Source organism: Rhagoletis zephyria, unplaced genomic scaffold (assembly GCF_001687245.7).
Source record: "Rhagoletis zephyria isolate East Lansing unplaced genomic scaffold, Rhagoletis_zephyria_1.1 Rzeph_scaffold_00111, whole genome shotgun sequence".
NCBI classification, from domain to species: Eukaryota; Metazoa; Arthropoda; class Insecta; order Diptera; family Tephritidae; genus Rhagoletis; species Rhagoletis zephyria.
The window spans coordinates 457,073-484,490 of record NW_016157195.1 but is presented as its reverse complement, the minus strand read 5'-3'; the positions used below and the strand labels follow the sequence as shown (position 1 = coordinate 484,490).

Sequence of the window (27,418 nt, the reverse complement as noted above, 5' to 3'; positions counted from 1 at the left end):
AAATTTGGTTGCTATTTTTTCCTTAAATTTGGTAAAATGGCTTTAGCGCTTAAGGGTAAACAAGAGTTGCATGAAATAATCAAAATTAAATAAATCCACGAAAACTACTAAAAAATTGTAGACATTGAGTATCATTTGTTAAATGTTGGCTGAAATTATTTATTCATTAATAAATCAAGGTGTATTTGCCGTAAAGTGTATTTTTCTTTCCCTTAAATAAAATAGACGGTTGCTGTTTTCTTAACGGCTGAATAAACACTGAGGAAGAAGAAAAAAGAGGACGAAAATGGAAGAAATTAAAAAAAAGACAAGTTTCATTTTCCATTTGTAATTGCATTGGTTTTGAGTTAATGACTCAACTCAAACCAAAACTTAAATTTTTATAAAATGCAATTTTTTTTACAAGCTTTTTTTTCACTTACCATTTACTCTTCCTCATACCATGTTTGTAATTGCATTACAATATTTATTGCTATTATAATATTTTTCTTGCATTTCACTTGCCGATTAACTTGCTCCTCTTGTTTGTGAAGTCTGCCGCCAACACCAATGCCGCCGACATGCATTCAATTATTCAATCAAACTACAATGCTGCGACCCTGTAGGAAAAATATGAGACCAATTTTCTAAAATTTATATACAACCATAAGGATAAATAGCTGTTTTTTAACTATACTAAAAATAGTCTTAAAACTGAAAACGTTGTAGTAAAAATGGTTCAAGTGTATTGCATTTTGAGGACATCGATTGTTATGCTTAATGATCAATTCTTTGTGTCTGTTTTGTAATGTAAAAATATCCGTTCGACTTGTTTCTGGTTGCAGTGATATGCAGAAGCGACACATTTTTTAATATTATTTTAATTATTTTTTCTTTGTTTATTAATTTTTTTGCAATTCTTAAATTTGTTTATGCTAAAAAAAAAGTATTTTTTTTAATTTCCCAAAATTTTTGAAGACTTATTTTATAGGTACATAACATTCTTATTTTATTTATTCTTTTCTTTTTTAATTTAACCTTCTTTTAATTTTTAAATTTTATTTTTTGAAAAAGAAATTGTGTTTAATTTCATAAAATGTTTAGAAAATTATTTGTTTTCGTTTTTTATACAATTTTTGACATAAAATTAGTTTTTAATTTGAGATTTTATTGTTTTGAAAATAAAGTTTTTTTTTAATTTTATTTATTTTTTATAAACATGTTTATTGTTTTCTTTTTTTATTTTGTTTTTATTTACTCTTTTAATTACATTTTTATTTATTTTTAGTTTCAATTGTATTAAAAAAGTATATATACTATATATTTTATTTCTTTAAATTTTTAAAAACTTATTTTATATTTTTTTTTATTTAGTACATTTTTTTAAATTTAATTCTCTTTAAATTTTCAGACTCGCGATTTAAAAAGAAAAATACATTTTAAAAGTAATTTAATTTTAGAGAAACGTTTCATTAATAATTCTTTTTAATTATTTAACTTTTTTTAATACAATTTTCTTTAGACTTTATTGTTTTAAAAATATCTTTTTTTAAATCGTTGAAGTTATAGAAAATTGTTTTAGTTCTTTTTTTTAAATAATGTTTTATTCAAACTTTAGATTTTATTGTATCAAAAAGATTTTTTTTAATTTCACAAAACTTTTAGAAATTCATTTTATGTACTTGCTCTCTTGTTTATTTATTTTTTCTTTTTTAATTTAATTTTCTTTTAAATTTTTGATTTTATTGTCTTAAAACGATTTTTTTAATTTAATTTAATTTTTATAAACTTAATAATTTTTTATTTTCTCCACATTTAATTGAATTTCTAGAAACTAGACTTATTTATCTTTTATTTTCACAGTCATTTCTTTTCTTTTCTTTTCCTATTTTAATTTTCGTTTAGTTTTTCGTTGTTATTGTTTTCATTTAAAGTAAATTTTATTATTTAATTAAAATTTAACAAAAATGTGTGCTCAAAGACAAACAAAACAGCGCTAAGACCTTCTCGCTAGCAGTTCTTTCAACTTTCCATCAAAAAGATTGCGGTGAGTTGAAAGACAGTTGCCAAAATTGCCTTCTCAGTCTAATCCGATATCCTACGGGGATGATCAGTGTAAACAACATGCCAGCATACATATGCACATGCATTCCACTAGTTATTTTAATGCACACTAGCAACAAACCGCTAAAAATTGCATTTGCATTTGAAATATTTTAAAAAGTGAACTAATTGCATTTTTGTTGTGCATACTTTCATAGATATTCCTGCGCGCATAAGTTACGTACATATTTATATTTGTACATAGAATACATGTGTATATGTATGTATATCCATCACCTAACCCAATCAAAAATTGTATTAATTATAATTATAAATATTTGAAAAAAAAAATAAAAAATTCCGCAAGTCCTACGGAGGCCGTTCGTTGCATGCTAAATACTAGTACTCGTATTATTGTTTTGATTTGAAAAATCATAGCGCGCAAATGCTATTAAAAAATGATTGTCTGCTGCACGATTTATTCATAAATGTTTTGTTGTTTATATATATACTTATGTACTTACTTACATAAATATGTAAAATTGTGATGTACTGCTACATATTTATATGCATACTTACATAGGTACTTGTATAATGCATACCGTGCGCCTAGACCTTCATAATAAATCATCTAAAATTTGCATATTCACATAGTTATGCACTCAAAAGGCAACACTACATATATGCGTCATATTTGTACAAATAACATTTCTAATACAAAAATACGATAGGTTAATTGAGGTGTGATCGAAATGAATATAAATAGTTCGGTAGGTTTGCAAGCTAAATATTTAGTTCATTTGATTGCGGAAATAGAGAACGTATTGAAATACATAGCTTTGAGTGATTCTAAGCGGGTTATTTGGGACCAAATTATATCAGAAATTTATTGAGTCTTAGATGAGACTATGTTCTCAAAATCTTAAAAATTTTTAAGCTACAATGCAACGGCATCAAATTGATTTAAATTTACCCTTTTTTCCAAAACTTACTAAGTTTTTGTATAGTTTTTCAAAACTTAAAAAAAAACTGGCTCAATTGTTTACAAGATCCATTCATATCACAAAATAGTTTGATAGTCGGATGAGACAGCCAACTTATTTTAACCAGGGACGATTTTGTTTGTAACATAATTCTATTTGGTTACCTACAGGCCGTCTACTTGTATCAAGAAAAATTTCTAAAAAAAATTCGAATCACTTGTACTTCCAAATACTGTGATCAAAAATAGCAAAGTCTGGGCCTAGTAACCGTTTCATGTGGCACATAATTTACTCTTTGATTTCCAGTTGCTTGCGGCCCAATATACAGTAGTCAGAGTGAGCAACTACCAGGCTTGACAATGACTGCATTCGCCTGTAGTGGCCAGCAAGAAAATGTTAAACAATTATAATAATTAGTGCCCAGCAAGTTAAAGGATTGCATTGATTCTCTTTAGCAATATCTCCGGAATGAAGAACTCGCTCAACAAAATTGCGATTCCATCTTCTTCCAAATATAATAATTTTGCCTAACGGAAATCCTTGGCAGACCGATGAAGGGTTCCGCTAATTATGAATCCCAGTGCAGCCCCTTTCCAGTAATATCTGCCACTTCATTTATCATAATTTCGACGTGCCTCTGTGTCTATCTTTGGGACCATCAATAAGTACACCAAATGCGTTCATTCTTCCGTGGTTTTAGGTCGTTCATTCTACTGGTTGGTTCTTTTATCCAAAAATAGCTTGAAGTGACTTATGAAGTTGTACCTCTTGTTTTATTCCACGTTGTCACCAGAATGGAATCTTTCTGTAAATAGTAGAGCCTATTAATTGATTACAAGAATCGCTGCGGTTGTTGGGGTTTACTGAGCTTGGCTTGCTTTGACTCTATTGCTGCCTTCTTCCCCCACACGCGCCATGAGAGCCTGCCACCTTTTCTCCTTGAAGAAGTCGGTCTCCGTGTTATCGAAAGAACCATCTACGTCCAGAAAACAACCTTAGGCCATTTCATAAATGGGCTTTCTCAAATAGACGCCATTTTTTATAAGTTATAGCCTCTGCAGTCAAACCAAAACTGAACAACTTCTCGTGGGAAAGGAAATAGTCGTATGGAGATAAATATGGAACCTAATTTTTGCAAATTTTCCGTTGCGATTGCATTGCCTCGATAGAAGAGCACTTCCTTCTATCCAGTAATTGAGTATAATATTCGGCGGTGATCGTTTTACCCCTGCCATGGTAGTGGATATACTCGTAAATAACAGCGCGGGAATTATAATGAAATTGCGGCTACTTCCCGACAGACCCACCTTGGCTTACTTTGGTTTGCAAGTTTGAGCAATCGTGGCACTCATTGCGTAGAAAAATTTGTCCTATTCATGTCAAAATATTTACGTAAAATGCGGGCTACTCGCTCAGTTAAAATGACTTAATAGTAAGCTAACTCATATATATATTTCTCGAAAGTCTTCCGGAAATGGCGTAACATTTGACTAGATTGTGTCGAGGTGTCTCTGTGGGCTAATCACAGACACAACGGAGATCGTTTTATCGAACACCTAATTTATGCAACTGATTCATCAATTCACTGTCTCCTGTACGCGATCGCCTTTGACTCTACTTAAGTTATTCTTTAGAAGACTGATTATAAGTTGGAATATTGTTGAACTAAATATATCCCCGAAGTAAGCAGTTTGGCTGGTGTAGTCCTGTTGAGCGCTGCCAGTGCTGTTTGCTCATTAGGGTGGTCCAAAATAAGTATAGTCGGAGTTTTAATGCTTTCACCCCCTAGGATCGTTCTGTGTCGAAAAAATATACCACTTTTTTTTATTTTGAAAGCAAAAAGTATTTAGATGTCGCTCAAAGTTTTCCATATATTTTATATGAAAAAAACTACTTTTCCTAGAAATGGTATGGAATTCTTGGAAACCAAGATTTTTCGTTCGGAAACCTCTGGTTCTCTTCAGGAGGCTTCCAATAATAATACCCAATTGTTTATTTAACCATTTTTAATACTTCATTCTGCTTTGCACCATTCGATACTCACTCTTTACTTGTTTAGGCTTACTCTTATAAAATCAAGTAAGGCGTATTTTATTAGAAAACATGTAGCCCAATACACAACTTCCAATAAAGAATGCCAAATAAATTATTTTAAATATTCAAAGCCGTCGCTAAATGGCGTTTGCATACATACAAACAGACATTTATAAGCATTTACCATATAAATAAAAAATATAAAAAAAAAATTCCCGCGGCCATTTAACAACAGCCAAAAATGGCTAAATATTATTTGCCATAACTTTTCGCTTAAAGTACTACGTGTATAATAATATTTTAGAAATTTCAATTTTAAATTTTATTCCACTTTGTGCGCATTAAAGTGTCACCATACATTTAACAAAAAACAGCACACAAGCCGGCGCACATGCATTTGAAAAGAATAAATGCTTGCGCATACTCATTGCACCAAAAAAAGCCGCGCTTTCAAGTTAAGAAAACAAAGCTTTTGTGGTTGCCGCCGCTGTTTAATAAATTTTGGAAAATACATATTTTAAAGGCATATAATTTTTGCAAATTAAATTAGCTGTTAATCTGTGCGCAATGCAAATTTGTTAAGCAGAACTTTACGTTTTTACTTTTTTACTTTAAGAATGTTTTTTTTTTTAGGTGCCATGAGCTACATAGCAAGCGTGGGACTCACTACTAATAAGCTGCGGAGTAAATTTTTTGCATATAAAATCGAATTCAGCTTTACTGCCCATTTGCAACACTTCTTAAAAGCTTTTAAACCGGATTTTTTTTTTATATAATTTCAAACGCTTTAATTCACCATATTTTCTATAATTTAATTAGCCGCTTCCTTTGTTACGTGCGAGCGAGAGTTTCGTTTCAAGTGAATTATTGCTGTTGCATTCAACAGATATTAAATAAAGCTTATCTTATCTTGCGCCCAAATAACAAGTTAAGTAAATTCGTAAATGCAAATAACCGTCTGTGGATAGCCGAAACAAGAAGCTGTCGCAAAATTACCACTTGTCATTTAACGGCCCCAACTTGAGCGGCGAAATGTGCGCGACTGAGACACTTCTTTGTAAAATGTCCATTAATTGTGATTTGATCTTTATTGGCTTTGCACTCATCTCATCTTTGCTGTGCTAATCATTTTGTGACCAATAACACGTGTTGCACCATTGCCAAAGCCAATTAACAAGATGCACTCCCCCTGATAAAGTGATTCTCAATGGCAATTCGATGACAATTTATTTATTACGAGCATATTACGCTCGATTATCGCTACTAAACTCTGATCCAAGTTTTTCGTTCCTCAATTGTCTTATTTTTTTCGACTTGTTCTTCTACAGCAACACTTTGATAGTGCAGCTGCTTTTACTGATTATAATCAGTTGTGGTATTTTGTCATCAGAACACTAGAAATGTTCGTAGCTATTTAATCGGTTTTTTTTTAACGGCAAATGGTCTTCATTGAATTTAATTTCGGTAGTGAAGGCGGCGTTGTGATCGTGGCAAATTGGTCTTTCAACTTACATTTAGTTGTGGAGAAATTACAAATGGAAGCTTTGCATTGCTCATTATTGATGGCAGATAATATGGCTTGCCATTTTGTTGTAAACTCTACGAATTTTTTACAAATTAAGTGGAACACAAGGCGACAAGAAATACCTAAATAACGGGTGATTTTTTTGAGGTTAGGATTTTCATGCATTAGTATTTGACAGATCACGTGCGATCTCAGACATGGTGTCAAAGAGAAAGATGCTCAGTATGCTTTGACATTTCATCATGAATAGACTTACTAACGAGCAACGCTTGCAAATCATTGAATTTTATTACCAAAATCAGTGTTCGGTTCGAAATGTGTTTCGCAAACCCAATTGCTGCGAACGGCGACGAATCGACATTTCACGGTCTTCAGCAACACTCTCAGAAACAGACGCAATATTCTCTTCTGTACGCACTGTACGCATTCGTGTGGTTGGTTTAATGTCCAATAAAGTAAACTGAGTGCGAAACTTGGTCACAATCGCATTAATTGTTTGCTCACTTGGTCGATTATGTAGACCATAAATCGGACGTAAAGCGAACCGAACACTGATTTTGGTAATAAAATTCAATGATTTGCAAGCGTTGCTCGTTAGTAAGTCTATTCATGATGAAATGTCAAAGCATACTGAGCATCTTTCTCTTTGACACCATGTCTGAAATCCCACGTGATCTGTCAAATACTAATGCATGAAAATCCTAACCTCAAAAAAATCACCCGTTACTATTGGAAGGCAATTATTTATTTTAAACTAGGCAAATACACGGCGTGCTTCACTATGCCTTGAACGTATTTTTGTCTTGTTACTCCCACCCAAAACTCGTATGGCCTCTCTCATAAAAATGCAAATAGCGTCGTTAACGTATCTATTTCTATGGAATTTTCTGTAGTTAAGTTTAACTAATGATTTAAATATATACACTCTATAAAGTAGATAAGTTAACGGCCCTTAAAGAGCTTTATGGAGTGATATTATCCAAAAAATTTCGATTTATGAAGCATTTTCTATTTTTATGAATGTGAGTGTTAAAATTAATGTGTTATCTGCTATATTTTCAAAGATAATTTTTTATTTATTTATTTATGGCGCACTTTCTCCAAAGTGGTATTACTTCAATATTTATCTTACCATATCAATTTAATTGAATACAATTTTTTAAACAGGTGGCAACCCTCCACAAAAATATTTTCGGCAGTAAACTCTCTTTAGTTTGATAGCCACATTGCAATTTGTACCAATTAAACTAAATGAAAATTTTCAAACAGGTGGCAACTTCCACAAAAATATTTTCGGCTGTAAGCCTTTTTTAAACCTTTTTCTTTTAACAGTCATATTGCAATATTAACTTTATCTTATCAATTTACAATCTTCTCGAAAATAGCAAAATATTGCTTTTTTATTTTTTAGACCTAAACAGATACAAAAATTAAATGCTTCGTTATTATTCGTATTTTTCCGAGGCTCTCAAGATATTTTCTCAAGATATTCCTCGTCGCCATTTCAGTGCCTTTTCAGATTTATTTAACGTTTTTCCATTTTTTCCTGCATTTTATCGTTTTTTTAAGGGTTGGGGATTTATGTCCAAATTCCTTTCTGCACTTTTTCGGGAGTTTTCAAGTCAGCATAACCAGTCCAGTCAAGTCAGCATAATCTAACTTTTGTTGATATAAATTTGATTTTGATTTTAATTTTCGCGTCCAAAATGCTCCACTTATTTTTAAGTCAGTTGTTTGAATACTTTTGTCATTGAGCTTATTTTCATGCCAAAATGTATCATATTTTCAAGGTCAATATTTGCATTATATTTAAAAATTTATGACATGAATTCCAATCGAGAATACTTCTCGGTCGACAATAAAGGAAATATTATTTTGATGCGAGCAAAATTTATTCTACTTTTATAAAATCCATAAATCATCGCGATTTTTATTGCCGCTACAAATATAAATAAAGCAAAAGGAGAAACAAAAAACAATAAAATTTAAAATCAGTTATTATTAAGGAGAACGTAAAGTGAAACGAATGCACGTGTATGCAAAAGTAGCAAGCTGATTTAAATAGGTAATAAAAAAATTTCTAGATGAAGATGAGAACTACTTAAATTACACAAAAACCAGAATATTGAAATTTATAAAAAAAAATAATAATAAAAATTAATGGTAGCATATTTACTAACACGCTCAGCTCTTTAGAAGTGTAGAAGCACGGCCTAACACGTAGAAAACATTTAAGCGCCAAACATTTATTTATTGAAATCAAATATGATATTCTGTTCGTACCCAAATAACCTAGGACATAAATTTAAAACTATTTAGGAGTTTCCCTCAAACTGGAAAAGGCCTTGCAAACTTCGAAAAATCTTGAAACTTTAATGGAGAGTTCAAGCTTGTATGAAATGAAAAGACCGTTTTTTTTTCTATAAAAAATTCGGTTAATTCGATATTAGAAAAGTCAAGCTTTCAACAAAAAGGAAAAAACGCTTATAGATATCAAAAAAAAAAAATGGCGAAAACCGGTTTGGAAAATTGTATTTTTGTTAGGATAAGACTTTTTCATAACCACCTCGGGAATAGCTGGACTAATTCGGTATCATTTCATGACTAGCTTCGACCTACCCCGAAATGATTAATGGGTATCGCCGATCTAGACGGGGTTAGATCGCCGAAACAACAGCCCTTGGTCGGGTGAAAAGCAGTTTCTTGTGGGGTGTCACAGAAGTGAACACCCCAACAGACCACTGCTGGAGGAGGAGTCTCCGCCCAGGCACGTCAGGGGGCACTTATTCATGTACAAGGACGCAGTCCAGACCTACACAGACCAACCACTGGACCCAATGACGTACAGACGAGCGATTAACGACATTCATAGGGAGTCTGTCTCCACCTACCTCGACTCCCGGCCTAGGAATGTCGTTATCGGAGCCCAATCACCACCTGTGGAAGAGACGGAGCTTCAGTTACCTAGAGAGACCCGCGTTACCCTGGCTCAGTTACGGTCTGGATATTGTAGCCGCCTAAACAGCTACCTGTCCAGACTCGACCCAAACATCCCAAATGAGTGCCCGGCATGTGGAGACTCCCCCCACGACACCAACCACCTCTTCACATGCCAGCTCAATCCGACTCAACTAACACCTCACTCCCTTTGGTCCGACCCCATCGAAACAGCTCGTTTCCTGGGCCTACCGTTAGTTGAGCTTGACGATAATGATTAAAAGTTGACCCGAAACAGGCGGGGCTTAGTAGTGCCGCTACAACAACAACAACAACCTACCCCGAAATGAATCCGCACTAGTTCCAAAATTATCCTTGAGTGGTTCTGAAAAAGTCGATAAATTGTTCCGAAATAATCACGAACAAGTCTTGAAACGTTCCCGAAAAGTTCACTTATTAGTCCTTCAATGATCCAAAACTAGAGGTAAAATGGGCGTTAAATAGTCTTGAACTAGGCTCGAAATAGTCAAAAGCTAGTCCAAAAATAATCGAGAACTAGACCTGAACTGGTTCTGTAACATGCTCGAACTTGTCTCGAAACTATGCCGAATTAGTCCGGAAAAGGTTCTCAACCGGTCCAGAAACCGACCGAACTAGGACCGAAATATCTCCACACTTGCCGTGAACCAGTCCGGAAATAGTCCTGAAATAGCCCTAATCTAGTCGAGAAATGTTCATTTGTACACATAAGAATCAATTACAAATTTTCTGCTGGGTTAATGCAAATTTTACCCACACCAAAATGTAACCTAATAAGGTAATAAATACATCAACTTTTTCGCTAATCTTTCGCTGAATGTGGCTACATTTTTGAAGTGTGAAGCATTTGAAAGTAATTAAAACGGAGTTGAACAGACAGAAAAACAGATTTATTTCTAATTTCAATTAAAGAATCGTCTCTTAATTGCTCTACTGCTAATAAAGCAGTGAAGAATTAATCAGAAAGCTGTGACAAGTCAATACAGTGACTTCCAAGTAAATACACTTAGACAACAACAAGAAAAAAAAAACAAAAAAAAAAACAAATGCTATGCTTGCTGCTGGCAACTGAGACACAATAGTAACAACAACAACAACAACCACTAGCATGCAATAACAAATGCAGTATGTACAACAACAAGTCACAACAGCCACACAAACCCCACTACTCGTTGTACACTCCTTTTGCTTTGCTGAATGTCACTTCAGCACCTGTTGTTGTTATTATTAGATACTGTTGTTGTTTAGCTTCTATAGTTTTCCACCGATTTTACTTGCATTACTTGTTGCATGCATTAGTTGTTGTATTGTTTGTTGTTGTTGCTATTGGCTTGACTTGACTTTGCTGCTTTTAGTGCTGCCGCTTGGATTAGTGAAAGATTTTTATGCGATTATGGCGCGATCACGCCGTATGCCTGTTATGCGCTATGAAATGCTCGCTGCAACCGCATGCCGCATGCCGCATGCCGAATGCCAAATGCGCGCGACAAACATGTTGCAAGGCTACCACACCACAGCCCAGTCTTCTAAAGCTAAACCGAAGCGAGTAGCACCATAACGCAGCTGGGGGCCATCCAGCGCAACAATGGCTTAGTACTCGTATGTAGCGGCAGCAGAAGTGGCAGCAGCAGGTTAGCAAACAGGTGTAATGGTCACACCAAACGGGCTGTGGGCTGTGGGCTCAGGTGCAAGGAACATGAGTAGCTGCTAGGCAGTTTTTTGCTTTTTTAAGAAGAAAAAATATTGCATTGGTAAAAAACAATAATAAAAAAATAAAACAACATCTATTTTTATAGCAATTTTTAGCTAAGACGCGCAAGCACAGTGGAGTCTTTCGTAAGACTAAGTATTGTCAATTCTGGCAACTTGTATTTTGAAAGCTCTTTACTGTTTTTCGAAAGACTATTTGAAACATCTGGTAACGAGGAGGCCTTAGCGTTATGGTGTTCAACTTTTAGCAATAAGATTTTTAAAAATTCAATTAAATTAAAAAAAAATATATATATACGAAAAATGACACTGAAGATGGCACAACGCCGAAACCGGTTTGTCTCCAAACCAAATTTGACAAGGGATGACGGAAAATCGTTCCACATTACATCACACTCCTACCCTGTCGGAAATACCAACAACAAAAATGAGAATATATACTTTAAATAATAAAAACTAATAAATAAAAGAAAAAAATATAAATATAAAATAAAATGCAAATAAAGCAAAAGTAAAAAAAAAATATTAATAAAAATTTAAGATTTTTTTCTTAAAAAAAAAAATAAAGTCAAAAATTAAATTAAGTGTCAAAATAAAAGAAAATAATACTTAAATCTTAAAAAATTAATATTTTAAAACCAAATCAAAAATTAAAATAAAGTTAAATAAAAGCAAAAAAAAAAAGTGAAATAAGATCCTAAAAATTAAATTAAATAAAAAAATATTTTTCTTAAAAAAAATAAACCTAAATTAAAAGAAAGTGAAATTAACAACAGAAATACAACTTAAATGAAAAAAAAAGAAAAAAATTAAAATAGCGTCTAATTGATTAAAATTTAAAAAAATATTTTTTAAACAATGAAATCTAAAAATTAAAAGAAAACTAAAAAAAAAATTATTACAAAAGAAAAAATATAATAGATAAGTTCCTTAAAACTAAATGAAATTAGGGTAAAATTTCTTTTCAAAATAACATCCACAAATGTAAATAAAATTAAATAAAGAAAAAAAATTTAATTAAAATAGATAAATACAAAAAATAAGTTTCTAAAAATTAAACTAAATTAAAACAAATACAAATATATTTACATATAAAATTAGAAAAAAACAACTTAAATGAAAAAGAAAGAAATGAAGGTAATTAAAAAAAAAGAAAAAAATTCGCTGCGCGAGACTCGAACTGGAAACTTTCAACTGGAAGACCTGTGGTTTGTTCACTCGGTTATGTGCTTTCTCCCAAAATAGATTTTCAGCACGAGTGGTGAATGAGAGAGCTTTTTTTCTAAGACTTTTGTTCTAGAACGACAAAGGTCTTTAGAATTATCTTACCATCTGTCGTTCACTTGCCTTGCGAAAGACTTTTTACTATCTTTGCCAGAATTGCCCTGTTAGAGTGCGATGGAGAGGACTAAACTTATTGTATTCACTCACTCCCCAGGAGCTATCCTAGTTTTCAAGACAAAGCATATTGTGCAAATTAAAAAAATATATTGAGCGAATATGATACATATGGGCTTAGGAAATATGGTAAGAAATTCATAGTTTCCTCCTCAAAACACTTTCTCTTAAAATTGTCATCTTCTTTTTCGATCAGTCATCAGTTTGTAATTTACCAGTTAAGATTTCTTTGACGTTTTCCTTCAAAATCTTGTTATTTTGGTTATCTATCTACGATTAGCTCCAATAAAAAAAGTGTGGAGAGTTTTTTCTTCGAAAGTTATTCGTTGCTCTTGGTTCAATATTAGAAATTTTGTATTCAAAAATATTGTTTTCAGCCAAAATTGTTCAAGCGATTACCGAACCAATAAGGAAGATGAGGCATGTTTGTCATCTGTAGGCGTTCACTATATTTTGATCTATTTCCCAGTCAACAAAAACGATTTGCTTAAATTTCTCACTTTTACCGATTGGTTATCTACCGGTTATTTACCGGTTATGGCTTGGTTATTTGATGCTCTGAATTTTTCTATTTACAACGCAAAGAGCTCTATTTAAATTTACCTAATTTTAGCAAACTATTATTCTGATGTTTATATGTCGGTTATGTACCGGTTTGTTATCGGGTATGCATTGGTGTTCAAACGTTAAGAAATCTTTTCTTTAACTTTATCGCTCGGTTATGCAGTGGTTATTTATCGGCGCGCTTTGTTGGACTCGGCCAAAATCACTTAGGCGTATACAGCGACGACAAAGAAGCAGAATAAGAGTTTATCGGTTACGCACCGGTTACTTAATGGCAATTTAGGACTCGGAAATTTTTTAAACTGCAAAGATCGTTGTTTAATTGTTGGTAAATTTTTCCGACAGGGTTGGAAGAAGATTTATTTTGGAACGAATTTTTAAAGGAACGACGAAAACTTGTAAAAAAATCATCTTTATTTAATTTTACTCGGTTTCACTGATCGGTTATTCACGGTTGAATCACCGGATATGTATAGGTTACGCATTGGTTATTTAATGGTTATTCGATGCGCTCAAATTTTAGTTTCAAAATAGTGTTTTAATATTCAGTTTCATCAATCGGTTATCTATGGGTTATGTACCGGTTACTAGTCACTTATCTACCGGTTAATGATCACTTATGCATATGTTAGTTATTTTTTTTTTAAATTTAAGCAGCAAAGAAATATTTAAGACTTTTCCATCCGTTTGTTGTCGGGTATTTATCGGTTATGTACCAGTTACACGTCGGTTATACATATGTACATATATATATTGGGTATTTAGTACTCTTTTTTTTTTTATTTAATCCTGCAAAGCCAATGGCCTTGAAATATCTTTCTTGTCGCTCGATTATTTGTTGGTTCCTTAACGGTTACGCATTATTTAATCATCGGTTATTCATGGGTTATTTGGTATCGGTACTGCATCTTTTATTCAATCTACAAAGCCATTACTATTTAAACAACGAATTTTATCGGCCAATCACTTTCAATTCTTAAATAAATCGCAGTGTTTTCATGTGAATTAAAAATTTAATATTTTTAGAAAAAAAAAATTTGCAAAAAATGCCTTACACTTTTAAAAATTATGTACGTTTTAAAAAGCCGAATTGAAAAAAATTAAAAAAAATTTAAAAATTTGACTTCTTCTGAAACACTGTACCTGTCCATCGATTTCCTTTGCATTCCCATGATCATTAAATCCTGTTCGAGATTCGCATGAATCGCCGTTTAAAGGCACAGCGCACATTGTTAACTGTAACATATGTTTAATCATTAACAACAACAACAACAAAAACAATAGCAACAACTCCAGCAGCTAACAAAAAAGCCACAATTTATTGAATGTATAAGCACATAAATATGGCACGATTATGACAAGTCAATATGGCAATGGCAAGCAGTTAGCGTCTGCGCAAAACGACGAAAAAACAACAAATAAAAAATGAGCTTTAAGCTTCTTTGTTTCTTACACTTTAGTTTGTGCGATTCTTCTTTAAATAAACTCTTTTTTTTCTACCAAACGCTTTGTCTTTGCTGCTGCCACTATACGTATAAGTACTGCTGCTACCTCACTTGCCACTGCTGCCAACTCTTCATTAAATGGCGAAAAGCATGTGGACACGAAAGCAAGTTGTTAGTAATCGTTGGTTGTATGTGGGCACTTGAGAGCCTGAAAGCCAGTAAGTCAACCGCATAACGAGCCAGCCACTTGCCGCCTTAGCAGCGCTGGCAGTCAAGCGATTGCAAGCAAGCGCGCGGTCGCGCCTCATCGGCGGCAGTGCGGCATTAGTTAGTTAGTTCGTTACATGCCTCTGCAGATTTCAGCTTACAAGTACTGTGCTGTGGTTAGTCTGTGTCCGCCACGCTTTTCGCTTTCCGTTTTGCCGATGCTCTACGCTGAGGGACCTCATTTTCCAGCTTGTTAGGTTTTATGTCCGTGGGGACGCTCATTTACACCTGCTTTAACATTTTTTCCGTGGCGCGCTAAGCGTTACGTTGTAAGATTTCCAATTTTTCCATTTTATATTAAACATTATGTTTTCTTCTTTCTGCTTCTTCTCTTTTTTATGCTCGCCATCGTGCAACTTTAGATGATACAAGCGATCAGGAGGAGAATGGTGCTTGCTGTTCACCCATTGCTAGTCAAGAAGTGGCTAGTAACAATACAACAGACCCTGCTACAACAGCAACAACAACAATGACAGCTTTGGATGTGCTTGCTACGCCGTTGCACAGCGCAATTGGCAATGATTTGTCCGTTGCGGCGGCACAAGCGCAAGATTGCACACAAAGCGCAGCCGATGTGGCTGAAAATAGCACAACAACAGAAGCCGATACGGCTGCTGCCGCTGCTGCTGCTGCGCACGACGTTGCGCTCAACGAAGATCACAATCACAACAACACCAGAAACAGCAACAGCAATAGCAACAGCAGCGCCAATAGTGTTTTGATGTCCGGTGCATCGCCAACGCGACTAGAACAAGCGCGCGGCACAACGCCTGTGGAGCGCTTACTACAGCTGAAATCGCTTGCCGATGCGGCGGTGGTAGCGAAAACAATGGCAGGTGGCGACAGCGCAGCGTCAGCAATTAGCGCTGCCGGTTCACCAGCATACAACACATATCCGGCAGATAACGCTTGTGTTACAAACAACAGCAAATTTGATTCACCCACACACATGGATGCGGAGAAGCAAGCGAGAGCGCAGCTTTATGTGGCAGTAGGCGCTGCGAAAAAGCGGCGCGCGTCAGCGATGGAAGATGAGGACAACAATGGGAATGACAATGAAGAAGCAGATGGAGATGGAGCGGAAGAAGCGCAAGTAAAACCAGCTACAGAAAGATTGGCGGTGAAGCAGCTAACCAGCGAATCGCCAGCTAATTTAGCGACACCAAAGACCAGTGGCTCGGTGAGCAGCAATGCAGTGGCTGCTGGCGAGTCAGATGACAACTTAGCAAAGCCCATTTCTGCATCACTAACGCCCACCTCAAGCGCGCTCGCCGCCGCTAGCGCATTGCCACAAGCCGCTGCAGCCGCTGCCGCTTTTGGAGCTGCGCCCGTCAATTTGGAAGCCATACAGAATATGCAAATGGCTATCGCGCAATTTGCGGCCAAGACGATAGCGAATGGCGCGCAGGGTGGCGATAATGATGCAGCGATGAAACAATTGGCATTTTTGCAGCAAGCGCTTTTCAATTTGCAACAACAACAACTCTTTCAAATACAACTCATTCAACAGCTGCAATCACAGCTGGCCATGAATCAGCCGAAGGGGTCGAGCGATGGAGCAGAAGCTGGCGACTGTGAGGAAATGGAAGAGGAACGCGAAGATGGCGAGGAGGATACGTATGAGGAGGAAGAGCGCATTGCCGAGATGGAATTGCGTCAGAAGGCGGAGGCGCGCATGGCTGAAGCAAAGGCGCGGCAGCATCTTATTAATGCTGGTGTGCCGCTGCTTGATGAAAACGCCGGCGGTACGACAAAGCCAAGTACCTCAGGCGGAGCGAGCGGTTCCTCCGGCGCGGCAGAGTCACTCAAGCGCAAGCGCGAGGATGATGAGGATGCGGACGCCTTTAGCGTTGCTACCAGACGCATGAGCGTAGAGGTGACGACGCGTGCAAGCGCAGAAGGCGCGCGTTTGAGCGAACAAATACCAACATCATCGGATGCGCTGAGCAAACTGAAAGCGCTCGAGAATATGCCGCTGCCCTACGGTTCGGATTTGGCGTCGACCATTATTACCAATCACGATGATCTGCCCGAGCCCAACTCGCTGGAGATGTTGCAGAAGCGCGCGCAAGAGGTGCTGGATTCCGCCTCGCAAGGTATACTCGCGAACAATATGGCCGATGAGTTTGCGTTTCGTGATAAAAATGGCGATGGCAAGAATCGAAATGAGCCATTCTTTAAGCATCGTTGCCGCTACTGCGGCAAAGTGTTCGGCTCTGATTCGGCGCTACAAATACACATACGTTCCCACACTGGCGAGCGTCCATTCAAGTGCAACGTCTGCGGCAGCCGCTTCACCACCAAAGGTAATCTGAAAGTGCACTTTCAGCGACACGCACATAAGTTCCCGCATGTACCGATGAATGCCACGCCCATACCCGAGCACTTGGACAAGTTCCACCCACCGTTGTTGGATCAAATGTCGCCGGATAGTTCGCCGACGCATACGCCGGCAGCGTTGCCACAACAAATGCCCCAACAGATGCCGCCAGTATCGCTGCCGTTACCTTTTCCGCCAGGCGCTGCCTTTCCCGGACTTCCCGGTCTGTATCGGCCGCCAATGGAGCTGCTGAAGTCGTTGGGCAACGCGGGTTTCCCAAATCCATTCTTTCCGCATATGCCGCCAGTTGGGCAGTCACGCGCGGAAACGCCAGCGACTCGGCATGCATCCAAGGAGAGTAATCAGGATATGCCAACTGATTTGCGTAAGTCCTCGGCATCTAATTCACCCGGACTGCCAGTCAAGACTGAAATCACAGAAGAGGAGAAAAAAGAAGTTCGAGCGGAGGCGCAAAAAGCTACCAAGTCACGGCCGTCGGAAAGTGCAAATGTTGCCACACCGCAGGACGCAGCGCCGGCCTTGGACATAAAAATCAAAGAGGAACGAATCGATACGGATTCGCAAGACGAAGAGATGGAACGCGCAGACACACCACCTGCACAGCGTGCGACGACACCTGCACGTACCTCCTTATCACCATCTCAAAGATGCGCCAGTGCGCCCTTCACACCTCCAACACCCACATCCAGGCCATTGACGATGCCACCTGTTGTACAGCCAGCGCAACCACCCATGTCTAGGCATCCGCATCCCTCGCCGGGCGCCCACAACCATATTGATCACCTGCCCACACCCGGTCAGCTGCCGCCATCTTTGCATCACCGCGATGACTTCTTTGCCGAACGCTTTCCACTGAATTTTACCAAAAATCTTTCGCCCGAACACCATTCGCCCATACGCTCACCCGCGCACCTACAACGCTCGCCATTCTTCAACCCCATCAACCACGAGATGGCGCTGCTACCACGCCCCCACAGCAATGACAATTCGTGGGAGAACTTCATCGAGGTTTCGAACACCTCGGAGACGCTGAAACTGAAGGAGTTGATGAAGAACAAGAAGCTCAGCGACCCAAACCAGTGCGTCGTATGCGATCGTGTGTTGTCATGCAAGAGCGCGCTTCAGATGCACTACCGCACGCACACTGGCGAACGCCCATTCAAGTGCCGCATTTGCGGACGCGCTTTCACCACCAAAGGTAATCTGAAAACCCACATGGCAGTGCACAAGATCCGGCCACCCATGCGCAATTTCCACCAATGTCCCGTCTGCCACAAAAAGTACTCGAATGCGCTGGTCCTACAGCAGCATATACGGCTGCATACCGGCGAGCCGACTGATCTCACACCCGAGCAAATACAAGCAGCCGAGATACGTGATCCACCACCGTCAATGATGCCGGGCGCCTTCATGAATCCCTTCGCAGCCGCGGCTTTCCACTTCGGCGCCATGCCAGGCGCTGGCGCCGCCATGAGTCACCTGGGCCCACACAATGGCACACTCGGCTCGGAGTCATCGCAGGGCGACATGGATGATAACATCGACTGCGGCGATGACTTCGACGATGATATATCCTCAGAGCACATGTCCAGCGCGCACGACTTGGACGTCGGCGATCGACCGAAATCCAGCGATGACTTCAAAGGCTTGCTCTTCGAACAAAAGCTGCGCATCGATGCCACCGGTGTCGTGAACACCACACCGCGTCCGCGTTCGACTGCCAGCAATGCCAACTCGGTAAACTCGGCGCCAACCAGCCCCAGCTCGGGCGCGCCGCGTCACTGCTCCACACGCACCAGCTCGCCTGCGCGCTCCATGTCCGAAGCATCACAAGGTGCTCTAGATCTAACGCCACGCGCCATGCCCATGCAACAAAACAACAGCAGCAACAGCTCACGTTCGCCAGCGCTGACGTCTGCAGCTCCTCAAGCTGTGGTGGGGGGTCGCAAATCGCCCACGCCACCGGTGCGCAACAGCAGCGCCAATAGCAGCACAGCACGAAGCCCCACATCGGCGCCGACTCAAAAGTCGCACCCACAACTGAGTCCCGCAGCGGCGCTTACCTCACCGCTGGTACCCCCATCGGCTGTCGACTGCCTGCCGCCGGTGCTGCATCACCATCTGCAGCAGCAACACCAGCATCTAATGCAACAGCAAGCGGTAGCAGCAGCGGCGGCGCATGCGCAAGCTCAAGCGCAGCACCATCATCAACAGTTGCAGCAGCATGCCGTCGCTTTGCATGCCGAACAGCTAAGGCGCGAACACCAAATCAAGCAAGAGCAGCATCAGGCGGCGCATCAGCAACATATGCGCCAACAACAACAACAGCAGCAGCAACAGGAAGCGGCGCATGCGTCGGCACATTCACCGCATCAGCTTTCGTTGCCGCCACCACACTTGGCGCATCATCTGCAACAACAGCAGCAGCATCAACAGGCGGCGGCGGCGGCGGCGGCGGCAGCAGCAGCGGCGGCGCAACAACAACAGCCCGCAGGCTCGCTACCACCACAGGGACCACAGCCACCCAATCCATTGGTTGCAGCGCGTCCGCCCTTCGGCATGTTTCCCAACCTGCCGCTCTTCCCGCCGGCCACAGCGCAAACGATGTGCTCGGCAATGAATACGATTGCGCAGTCGGTAATGCCGGCGGCACCGTTCAATCCACTTGCACTTTCCGGTGAGTACCTAGTTTTTAATTGCTTGCTCTATGCAATACATTGACCCACTTTCGGGTGTTTAGCATTCGTTTTTTTTTTTAGTGAAATTATTTATTAGCTATGCTCAGTTGCGCACGCGTAACTGGTATTTGTGGCTATAAATTTGAGTTTAATTAACTTCATCTTTTCAATTAATTAAATGAGGATTTTGCTTTATTACCATGCATATCTGTGTGTGTGTGTGTGTGTGTGTCTGTATGTACGCTGCTTGGCCTTTCAAGATTTTAATGCGTTTTCAATTTTCTTTTTTTGCGAAAAAATTTCGCTTTGTAGGCGTGCGAGGGAGCACCACCTGCGGCATCTGTTTCAAAACATTCCCCTGTCATTCAGCTTTAGAAATTCATTATCGCAGTCACACTAAGGAGCGACCATTCAAGTGTACAATCTGTGATCGCGGTTTTACTACAAAGGTAAGTTTTTGAAAAAAAAAAAAAAAAAAAATAAACAGATGAAATTTCCTAATTTGATATTTTTTGTTGAAAATTTTACTTTGCTTGGCTTTTTAATTTGATTTTTTTTAATTTCTTTTTTTGCTTTTTATTTTAAACTCTCCAAACAAAAAACTAAAATTTACCAAAATTTTTTTCCGTTCTTCTTTTTCTTTAATTTCCCGCAGGGTAACCTCAAACAGCATATGCTGACACATAAAATACGGGATATGGAGCAGGAAACATTTCGGAATCGTGCTGTAAAGTATGTAAGTGTTCCAATCATACACTCCTTCATTTTTCATACACACATATCGTACAAAAATAAACATTTACATATACATAAGCACATAAAGAACACATCGATACCATCTTACACTAAGAAATGGCGTTAAATTTAACCCCTCAATCAGAAATCTAAAAACTGGTCCTAATTGATTGACAATTTAAACTTTAAATTTAACTTTTAATTTCGATCACTTTAAAATCGGACATAATTTTCTAGTAACATAAAAATTAGAAATCAGTTTTTGGCCATAAAAAAGTGAACATAAATTTTTCTTGTTTCAAAACACTTTTTGATCATTTAAAAACTGAATGTAAATATTTGTTAATTAATAAGTTGTACACACATTTTTGGACATTAAAACCTGGACATAAATTTCTGATTAATTAAAACTGAAAACAAATAGTAAATTAGTACGTTGGACATAAAATTTGGGACATTAAAAGCTGGACATACCTAATTTTTTGGTAGTTTAAAACTGCAAGTAAATAGTTGTAATTAATTTTTGGGCATACAAAAGTGGACATAATTTTTTGGGTGATTTGAAAGTAAATAGTTTCTAACTAATAAGCTGGACATACATTTTTGGACATTAAAATTGGCAATGATTTTTTTGTAGTTTAAAACTGAAAGTAAGTATATACGTAAACACGTTAATTTATAACGTGGACATACATTTTTTTTCAATAAAATTTGAACACAATTTTTTGGTAATTTAAATAATAATAAGTTGGATATGAATTTTTGGACATTAAAACTGTATACGTATAATTATTTTGTAATTTAAAACTGGACATAAATTTCTGGACATTAAACATTGGACATAATTTTTTGCTAATTCAAAAGTAAATAGTTTTTAATTAATAAGTTGGACACACACATACATTTTTGAACATTAAAAACTGAAAAAAAATGTATTTGGCAATTTAAAACTGAAAGTTAATAGCTGTTAATTAATAAGTTGGACATACATTTTTTGGCAATAAAAGCTGGACATAGATTTATGCAAATTAAAAACTGGATCTAATGTTTAGCTTATTGAAAAAAACTGAAAATAAATAGTTGCTAATTTATAAGCTGGACATAAATCTTTGGACATTAAAAACTGGACACAAATTATTTTGTCTTTTAAAATTGCACATAGATAAAATAAATGTAAAAACTTGGCATGAAATATTAATTTCGAAAATTCGTAAAAATTTTCGGTTACAAAAAAATGTACAAAAACTTTTGGTCATTTAAAAACGTAGTATAAATATTTGATAAATTAATTACCGTAAATTTCAGTATCCATTTTTACTCATTTAAAAATGGACATACATTTTTGGTCACTAAAAGTTGGACAAAAATTTTTGTGGCCCTTAAAAACTAGATCTAGGTTGTTGGCCACTAACAGGAGGACATAATATTTGTACATTTAAAAATGCGTATACATATTCCAAACTTAAAAACTGCATATACATAAATTTTTTATATTTATTAATATTTAAATATTTGCCTACCTATCGCAAATGAAATTGAGGCGGTGCACGAGTCAGTTGATTCTTCCTCATTCTTACTGCTGAAATTTCTGCAGAGAGAATTCTTTGGCATTCGCTTCGCTAAGGCATCAGGGTTGCGGTTTTGAGCTTTTCATACGAAAATTGGTAGTTTTTTTCTCGTTGGTAGGATGGTAGGACGATTAAAATTTTAGTAGGTTTCTTTGCCCATAAAACAGAAAACATCTCTGGTATGTTGTAGTGTGTCACTTTGTCAGTTAATCAAGAATATAATATCAGTTATCAAGAAGAAGTTAATGGCAATCACGCAGCGCGCAGATTTTTCCTCCAGCCCGGCGGCTCCTAGACCCGGACATTTGGCAAGCCTAACCGTGAGGCTTATTTTTACCTTACTTATTTATGTACATATACAGTCAGCGTCAAAAATATGAATACCCAGATGTTTCTTTATTTATATTTTCCATACCAAATGTTTTTTTTTTCTGTATAAAAGTACAGTTAGTTTAACAGTAAAAACCAGCAGAATCAATTTTATCAATTTCATATATAATTCGGGAAAATTCAAGAACTACCAAAAAATTGTCATCAAGACTTTCAACTTTCCAGTTCCATTTCCTAGGTATGCATTCTGGCTATTCTGTTTTGTAGCCCATTAAATTTTAGTATAACAAGGTGGAAGTTTCAAGTCTATAAAAATTACCGTTGATTTTTGAGAATTTTTTTTTTTGTCGAGGTTGTTGCAAATTTTGTTCCATATAAAAATAAATTTTGTTCATGCGTTATATGGAAAAAAATGTAAAACACATTGCAAAAAAGGAAATCAAAAATCAACGGTGATTTCTAGAGACTTGAAAGTTGCGCCTTATTATATTAAAATTGAATGGGGTAGAAAACTGCGTACTCAAAACTTTTCTAAGAAATCGAATTGAAAAGTTGAAAATTGTGATGGAAATTTTTTGGTATTTCTTGAATTTTCCAAAGTTCTATGTGAAATAGAAAAAATTGGTTCTGCTGGTTTTTGCTGTAGAATGAATTATATTTTTATTAAAATATAAAAAAATTGGTATGGCAAATATAAAAGAAGAAAATCGTCAAAACGCAGGGCATTCATATTTTTGACGCTGACTGTATATACTTCGTTTAATCCGAAGTCTTTATTAAAACTCTACACTATGCGAATTTTTTGTAATTTTTTCGGTCTTTCGCAATTTGTCCGAAATTTTGAGGGCCGAACGGACCTCAGATTCGGGTTCAGCGGGTCCAATTTCATGTCGGTACGTGGGTCTGGTTGAAAGCTCACATCACTTTTTTTTTGTGTGCTATGTATATACTAGCTATTATTCTGATCTTTTTATTTACCTGAAAATTTTATATAAAGTATAAAAATCAGCGAAAAAAAAATTATTTACCGCCGTCAAACGCCATTTTCTTAAATGGTAGGAAAGAAGCCATTTCGGTAGGGTTTTGAACCAACTTTTGGTAGGAAAGAGCGTTTTTCAGTGGTAACCATGTAAGGCATAGCTTGCCGGCTTCGTTTATTGGTACATATCTCAGCTTGCTCCTTTCCATTTGCTATGCATGGGAACGCAGCATAGAGTGACGTTGGCATGTCCCAGTGATGCCATCGAGGCGCCACATTTCCCTTCAACCCCCAATTTCACTACCCAATTTTGCACAGGGCGAAGACGAGTTCGAAATCAGAAAATTAAGCTCTATTGGCCTTATTAATAAAAAATAAAGTGTGTGGGTATGAAGTTTCTCTTAAATTTTGTACTTTTACTTTAAATTTGGCATACATTTTGAGCATCGTTTTGCAGTTTTCTGGTATATCGTTTTTGCGGGCTGCAGGGGAGTCGTTTTTGCAGCCCGCCGGCGAATTGTGCTTTTCATCCGACGGCGTTTGCAACCATCGCCGGCGAACAAATTGTTTGCGATCTCATAAAAATTGTCGAAGTTAGGCAACTTTTCTTAAATACGGCCTTGAATTTCTATTGTTTATGTACCGGAATTTCAGACTTTTTTTAGCAGTGTGACTAAGGAATTCATCAATATTTATTAGAAATTGATATCAAACGCTCTTGAGCAAAGAAGTGGGTTTTCAAGAAATTTTAGGAAAGTGGGGGTGGCACCGCCCACTTATATGATATATGCGTATCTCAAAAACTACTTGAACGATCTCGACCAAATTTGGTATACACATTGCACTTAAACTCCTTTAGTACCGTCTTGAATATTTAAAAAAAAAATATTTTTAAATTTTTTACTTATACTAAATTTGCTCAAATGTACTTATAGTAAATCAAGCACTTGGCATAACTGGGCACTCCAATTCAGTGCAAATGAGTAAGATGAACTGAGTAAGGAAATGTCAGCCTGCGAAACAATTTCAAATCTTTCTACTGAAGCGCTAACCGAAGAACTAGTATGTCCGGTTGTGAGGTCTCTGGTATTCTGTAGGATTTTCATACTCCGCGTTTGGTTTACCGCTCAGTAATTTGTGCTTTGGAAGATGATCTGCTAGAATACAGGAGATTTATGGACCTCTGCGTGTAGCCAGATTAGGCTTTTCCATACTTTACTATACCTCCTCCATTATCTATTTACTGTTCAGGCTTAGCAGGAAAAAGAGCTAAAGTGCTCCAAAAACATTTCTTCGAAGCGGTCGACGGTATCGGATGCAAACGTATGGGCACTACATTAAGTTTATTCGACTTCAAACTGGTTTTAAGGACGGTTAATTTCCTGGTGGAGGCTAATAGTGCCCCTCTTTTTGAGTAGTTGCCTACTCCATTGCTTTTAGACCACGAAGCATAGAGTGGTTTTGATTTAAATAGAACATTATGTTCTTTTGTAGTGCAAATTTGTTCTTTTAAACAGCAAAACAGATTGTTATTTGTAAGAGAGTAGGGAACAATATTAAGTAGTTTGATATTCTCTCCCAACATAAACGCTTGAAAAGCATACAGTTTCGTATATCGTAGTATTGTTAATAAATTCTTCTAAATCTTCATACATTTGGCATAGCTTTTTAGTCTTAAAATTTCAGTAAACAAAAACTCCGATGCAAGGAGCAGCACAAATAAGTTATTCTAAAAAGTTTACCATTAAAATCGGTCCAGTAGTTAGAGAGTTTAGCACGAACAAAAAATTATTTTTTTATTGCCTTATCTCGTATTAAAAGAGTTTATGAATTACTGTATGTATTGCTTTCTGTTAATCTTTTAATTTTTCGTAATCAAGATTTGTAAGATTAATTTAATTTAATTTCGTTTCTTATTAGCAACGAAATATGTACTTTCTTCATTTCAATTTCGTTTAATAATAATTAATTTTAAGTAGGTATTCATAACCTTCATGTCCAACTAACCATTTAATCACGAATTGCACAGACACACACAAACCACATATATTTTATTGAATATTTATGATTTTTTTCACCTTTAACCTCACTCACCTGTATATCCGTTCGCGTTTCTTTACTCTTTCCAGATGAGTGGCTGCAAAGAAGGCTATGAGTAGTGAGACCATTGCGTTCGCTTAGAAAATACCAAGCAGCAAGCAGTTTAAATGAAAAAAATAAATAAAAATTAAAAATAAAATGAAAAACATTGCAGTTAAACCTGGTCCACGCTACCACTAATTTACTACCCACAAAAGTCACCAAATTATGAAGGGTGCGCGCTCTCTGCTGCGTCTTACTATGCACCTCGTCGCTCAGAGTGCTGCGTTTGCCGGTTTGCCGCTGGCGACTTTTTGGTTGGAATGTACGCGTAAGTTATGAGCTTAACTAAGTTTTTTTTGTTTTTAAATCTCCATGTAAATATTGTATGTTGTAAAGAGTTAAATAATGGAACATTTTGTTTATATCGCTTAGTAATGATCTCAGCATTGGGCCGGCCTGGTTGGCTGCTATGAAAATGAAATGAGCTTAAAAAGTTGAGCTATGAAATATACAAATATCTTATATATTTATACATACATATATGAACATAGATAATTGTTTAGCTGGTTCTTGACGGCGTGTGTTGACTGTTGATTTCTACTAAAAAAGATGAATGAAAATTTTTCAAATTGAAAAAAAACATAAAACTCATTTCTACCTCTGGCATTTAAAGAGTGCATCGATTAGTTTAAAAAGCAGCACAAACAAAAGTGAAAGAAAGTTAAGCAGCCAGCAACATAAAATCTAAAAAGAAAATTCATCTGCTTGACTGCGATAGTCTGGATTTTTGTTGCCAATGAAATATACAATGAAAATATTTTGATTATTTTTTTTTTAAGAAAACAAGAAAAGGAAATTAAAAAAAGGCTAATATTAAAAAAACAACAGCCATGTGGGAAAAACAGCTTTATGGCAAGTGTTTGGGAGTCAGGTGCGCTGATGTGTTGCTGCTGTCTGCCTGCCTGCCTGCCTGCCTGTCCGCCAGCCAGGCATCTTAGCTACTCAGCTTGCCTTCATTCATTTTAATTTTGCTGTGCGAACTCTAAAAAATTTATAGTTTTATTGATAGCTGTTAACGGTGTATATTTTCCTTTCTTCTATTTTTTATAGCTCGTCGTTGTTGCCTTGTTACTATTTAGAATACATATACATACATATGTATGTACATATTTACTAGCTGTTGGCTGTTGCAATTGCAGTACGCTGCTTTATAGTTCGTTTCATTTTCCAAGCGTTGGTCCTCAAATATCTCTTTTATTTTATAAAAATACGTATGTATGTACATAATTGAAAGCATAAAAATAATTTCCAACTACAAACAAACTCATATCTACACAAACTGTGAATGAAATTTAAAAAAGGTAAACTGTTCAAAACGAACCGTATCCAAAGATGTTGTAATCGAGATTTGTACGAATGTTTCCCTAAGCGAAACAACGGCGAGGACGATGGGGCGTAGTACAAATGCCTATTGTTTATGGCAAAGAGACTGATTTCGTTTCAATAAAAATATGTAAAAAATGAAGAGTAGTAAATGTACACCATTAAAATTATGCAAAGGACAAATTTAAACAAAAAGAATTTTATAAAAAAGAAAAAAAGTTAAAAAAAAATAAATCAAATATAAAAATAATAAAAAGAGCTGAAGAAAAATTTATAAAACTAAAATCAAGTAGAAACAAAACAGACTAAACTAAAAAAAAATTAAAAACAATAACTAATTAAAACAAAATAAAAATTTATTGAAACAAAATTTAAAAAATAATAAACATCAAAATGAA

The 27,418-nt window shown here is 36.7% G+C and overlaps 1 protein-coding gene across 2 annotated transcripts in view; it reads left to right on the top strand.

The window, feature by feature from the left end:
• The window catches only part of salm (spalt major), a 51,489-nt gene extending 25,462 nt beyond the window's left edge, over positions 1-26,027 (top strand). The window contains exons 3-6 of one of the 2 annotated variants that reach the window (XM_017634104.1): positions 15,287-19,942; positions 20,256-20,392; positions 20,599-20,675; positions 25,685-26,027. In XM_017634104.1, the coding sequence (XP_017489593.1) occupies positions 15,287-19,942; positions 20,256-20,392; positions 20,599-20,675; positions 25,685-25,688 (4,874 nt within the window). In that variant the 3' untranslated portion in view covers positions 25,689-26,027. Of the gene's footprint in view, positions 1-15,286; positions 19,943-20,255; positions 20,393-20,598; positions 20,680-25,684 lie in introns of both variants that reach the window. The other variant, XM_017634098.1, reaches the window with a different exon arrangement.
• Positions 26,028-27,418: the final 1,391 nt, after the last annotated feature.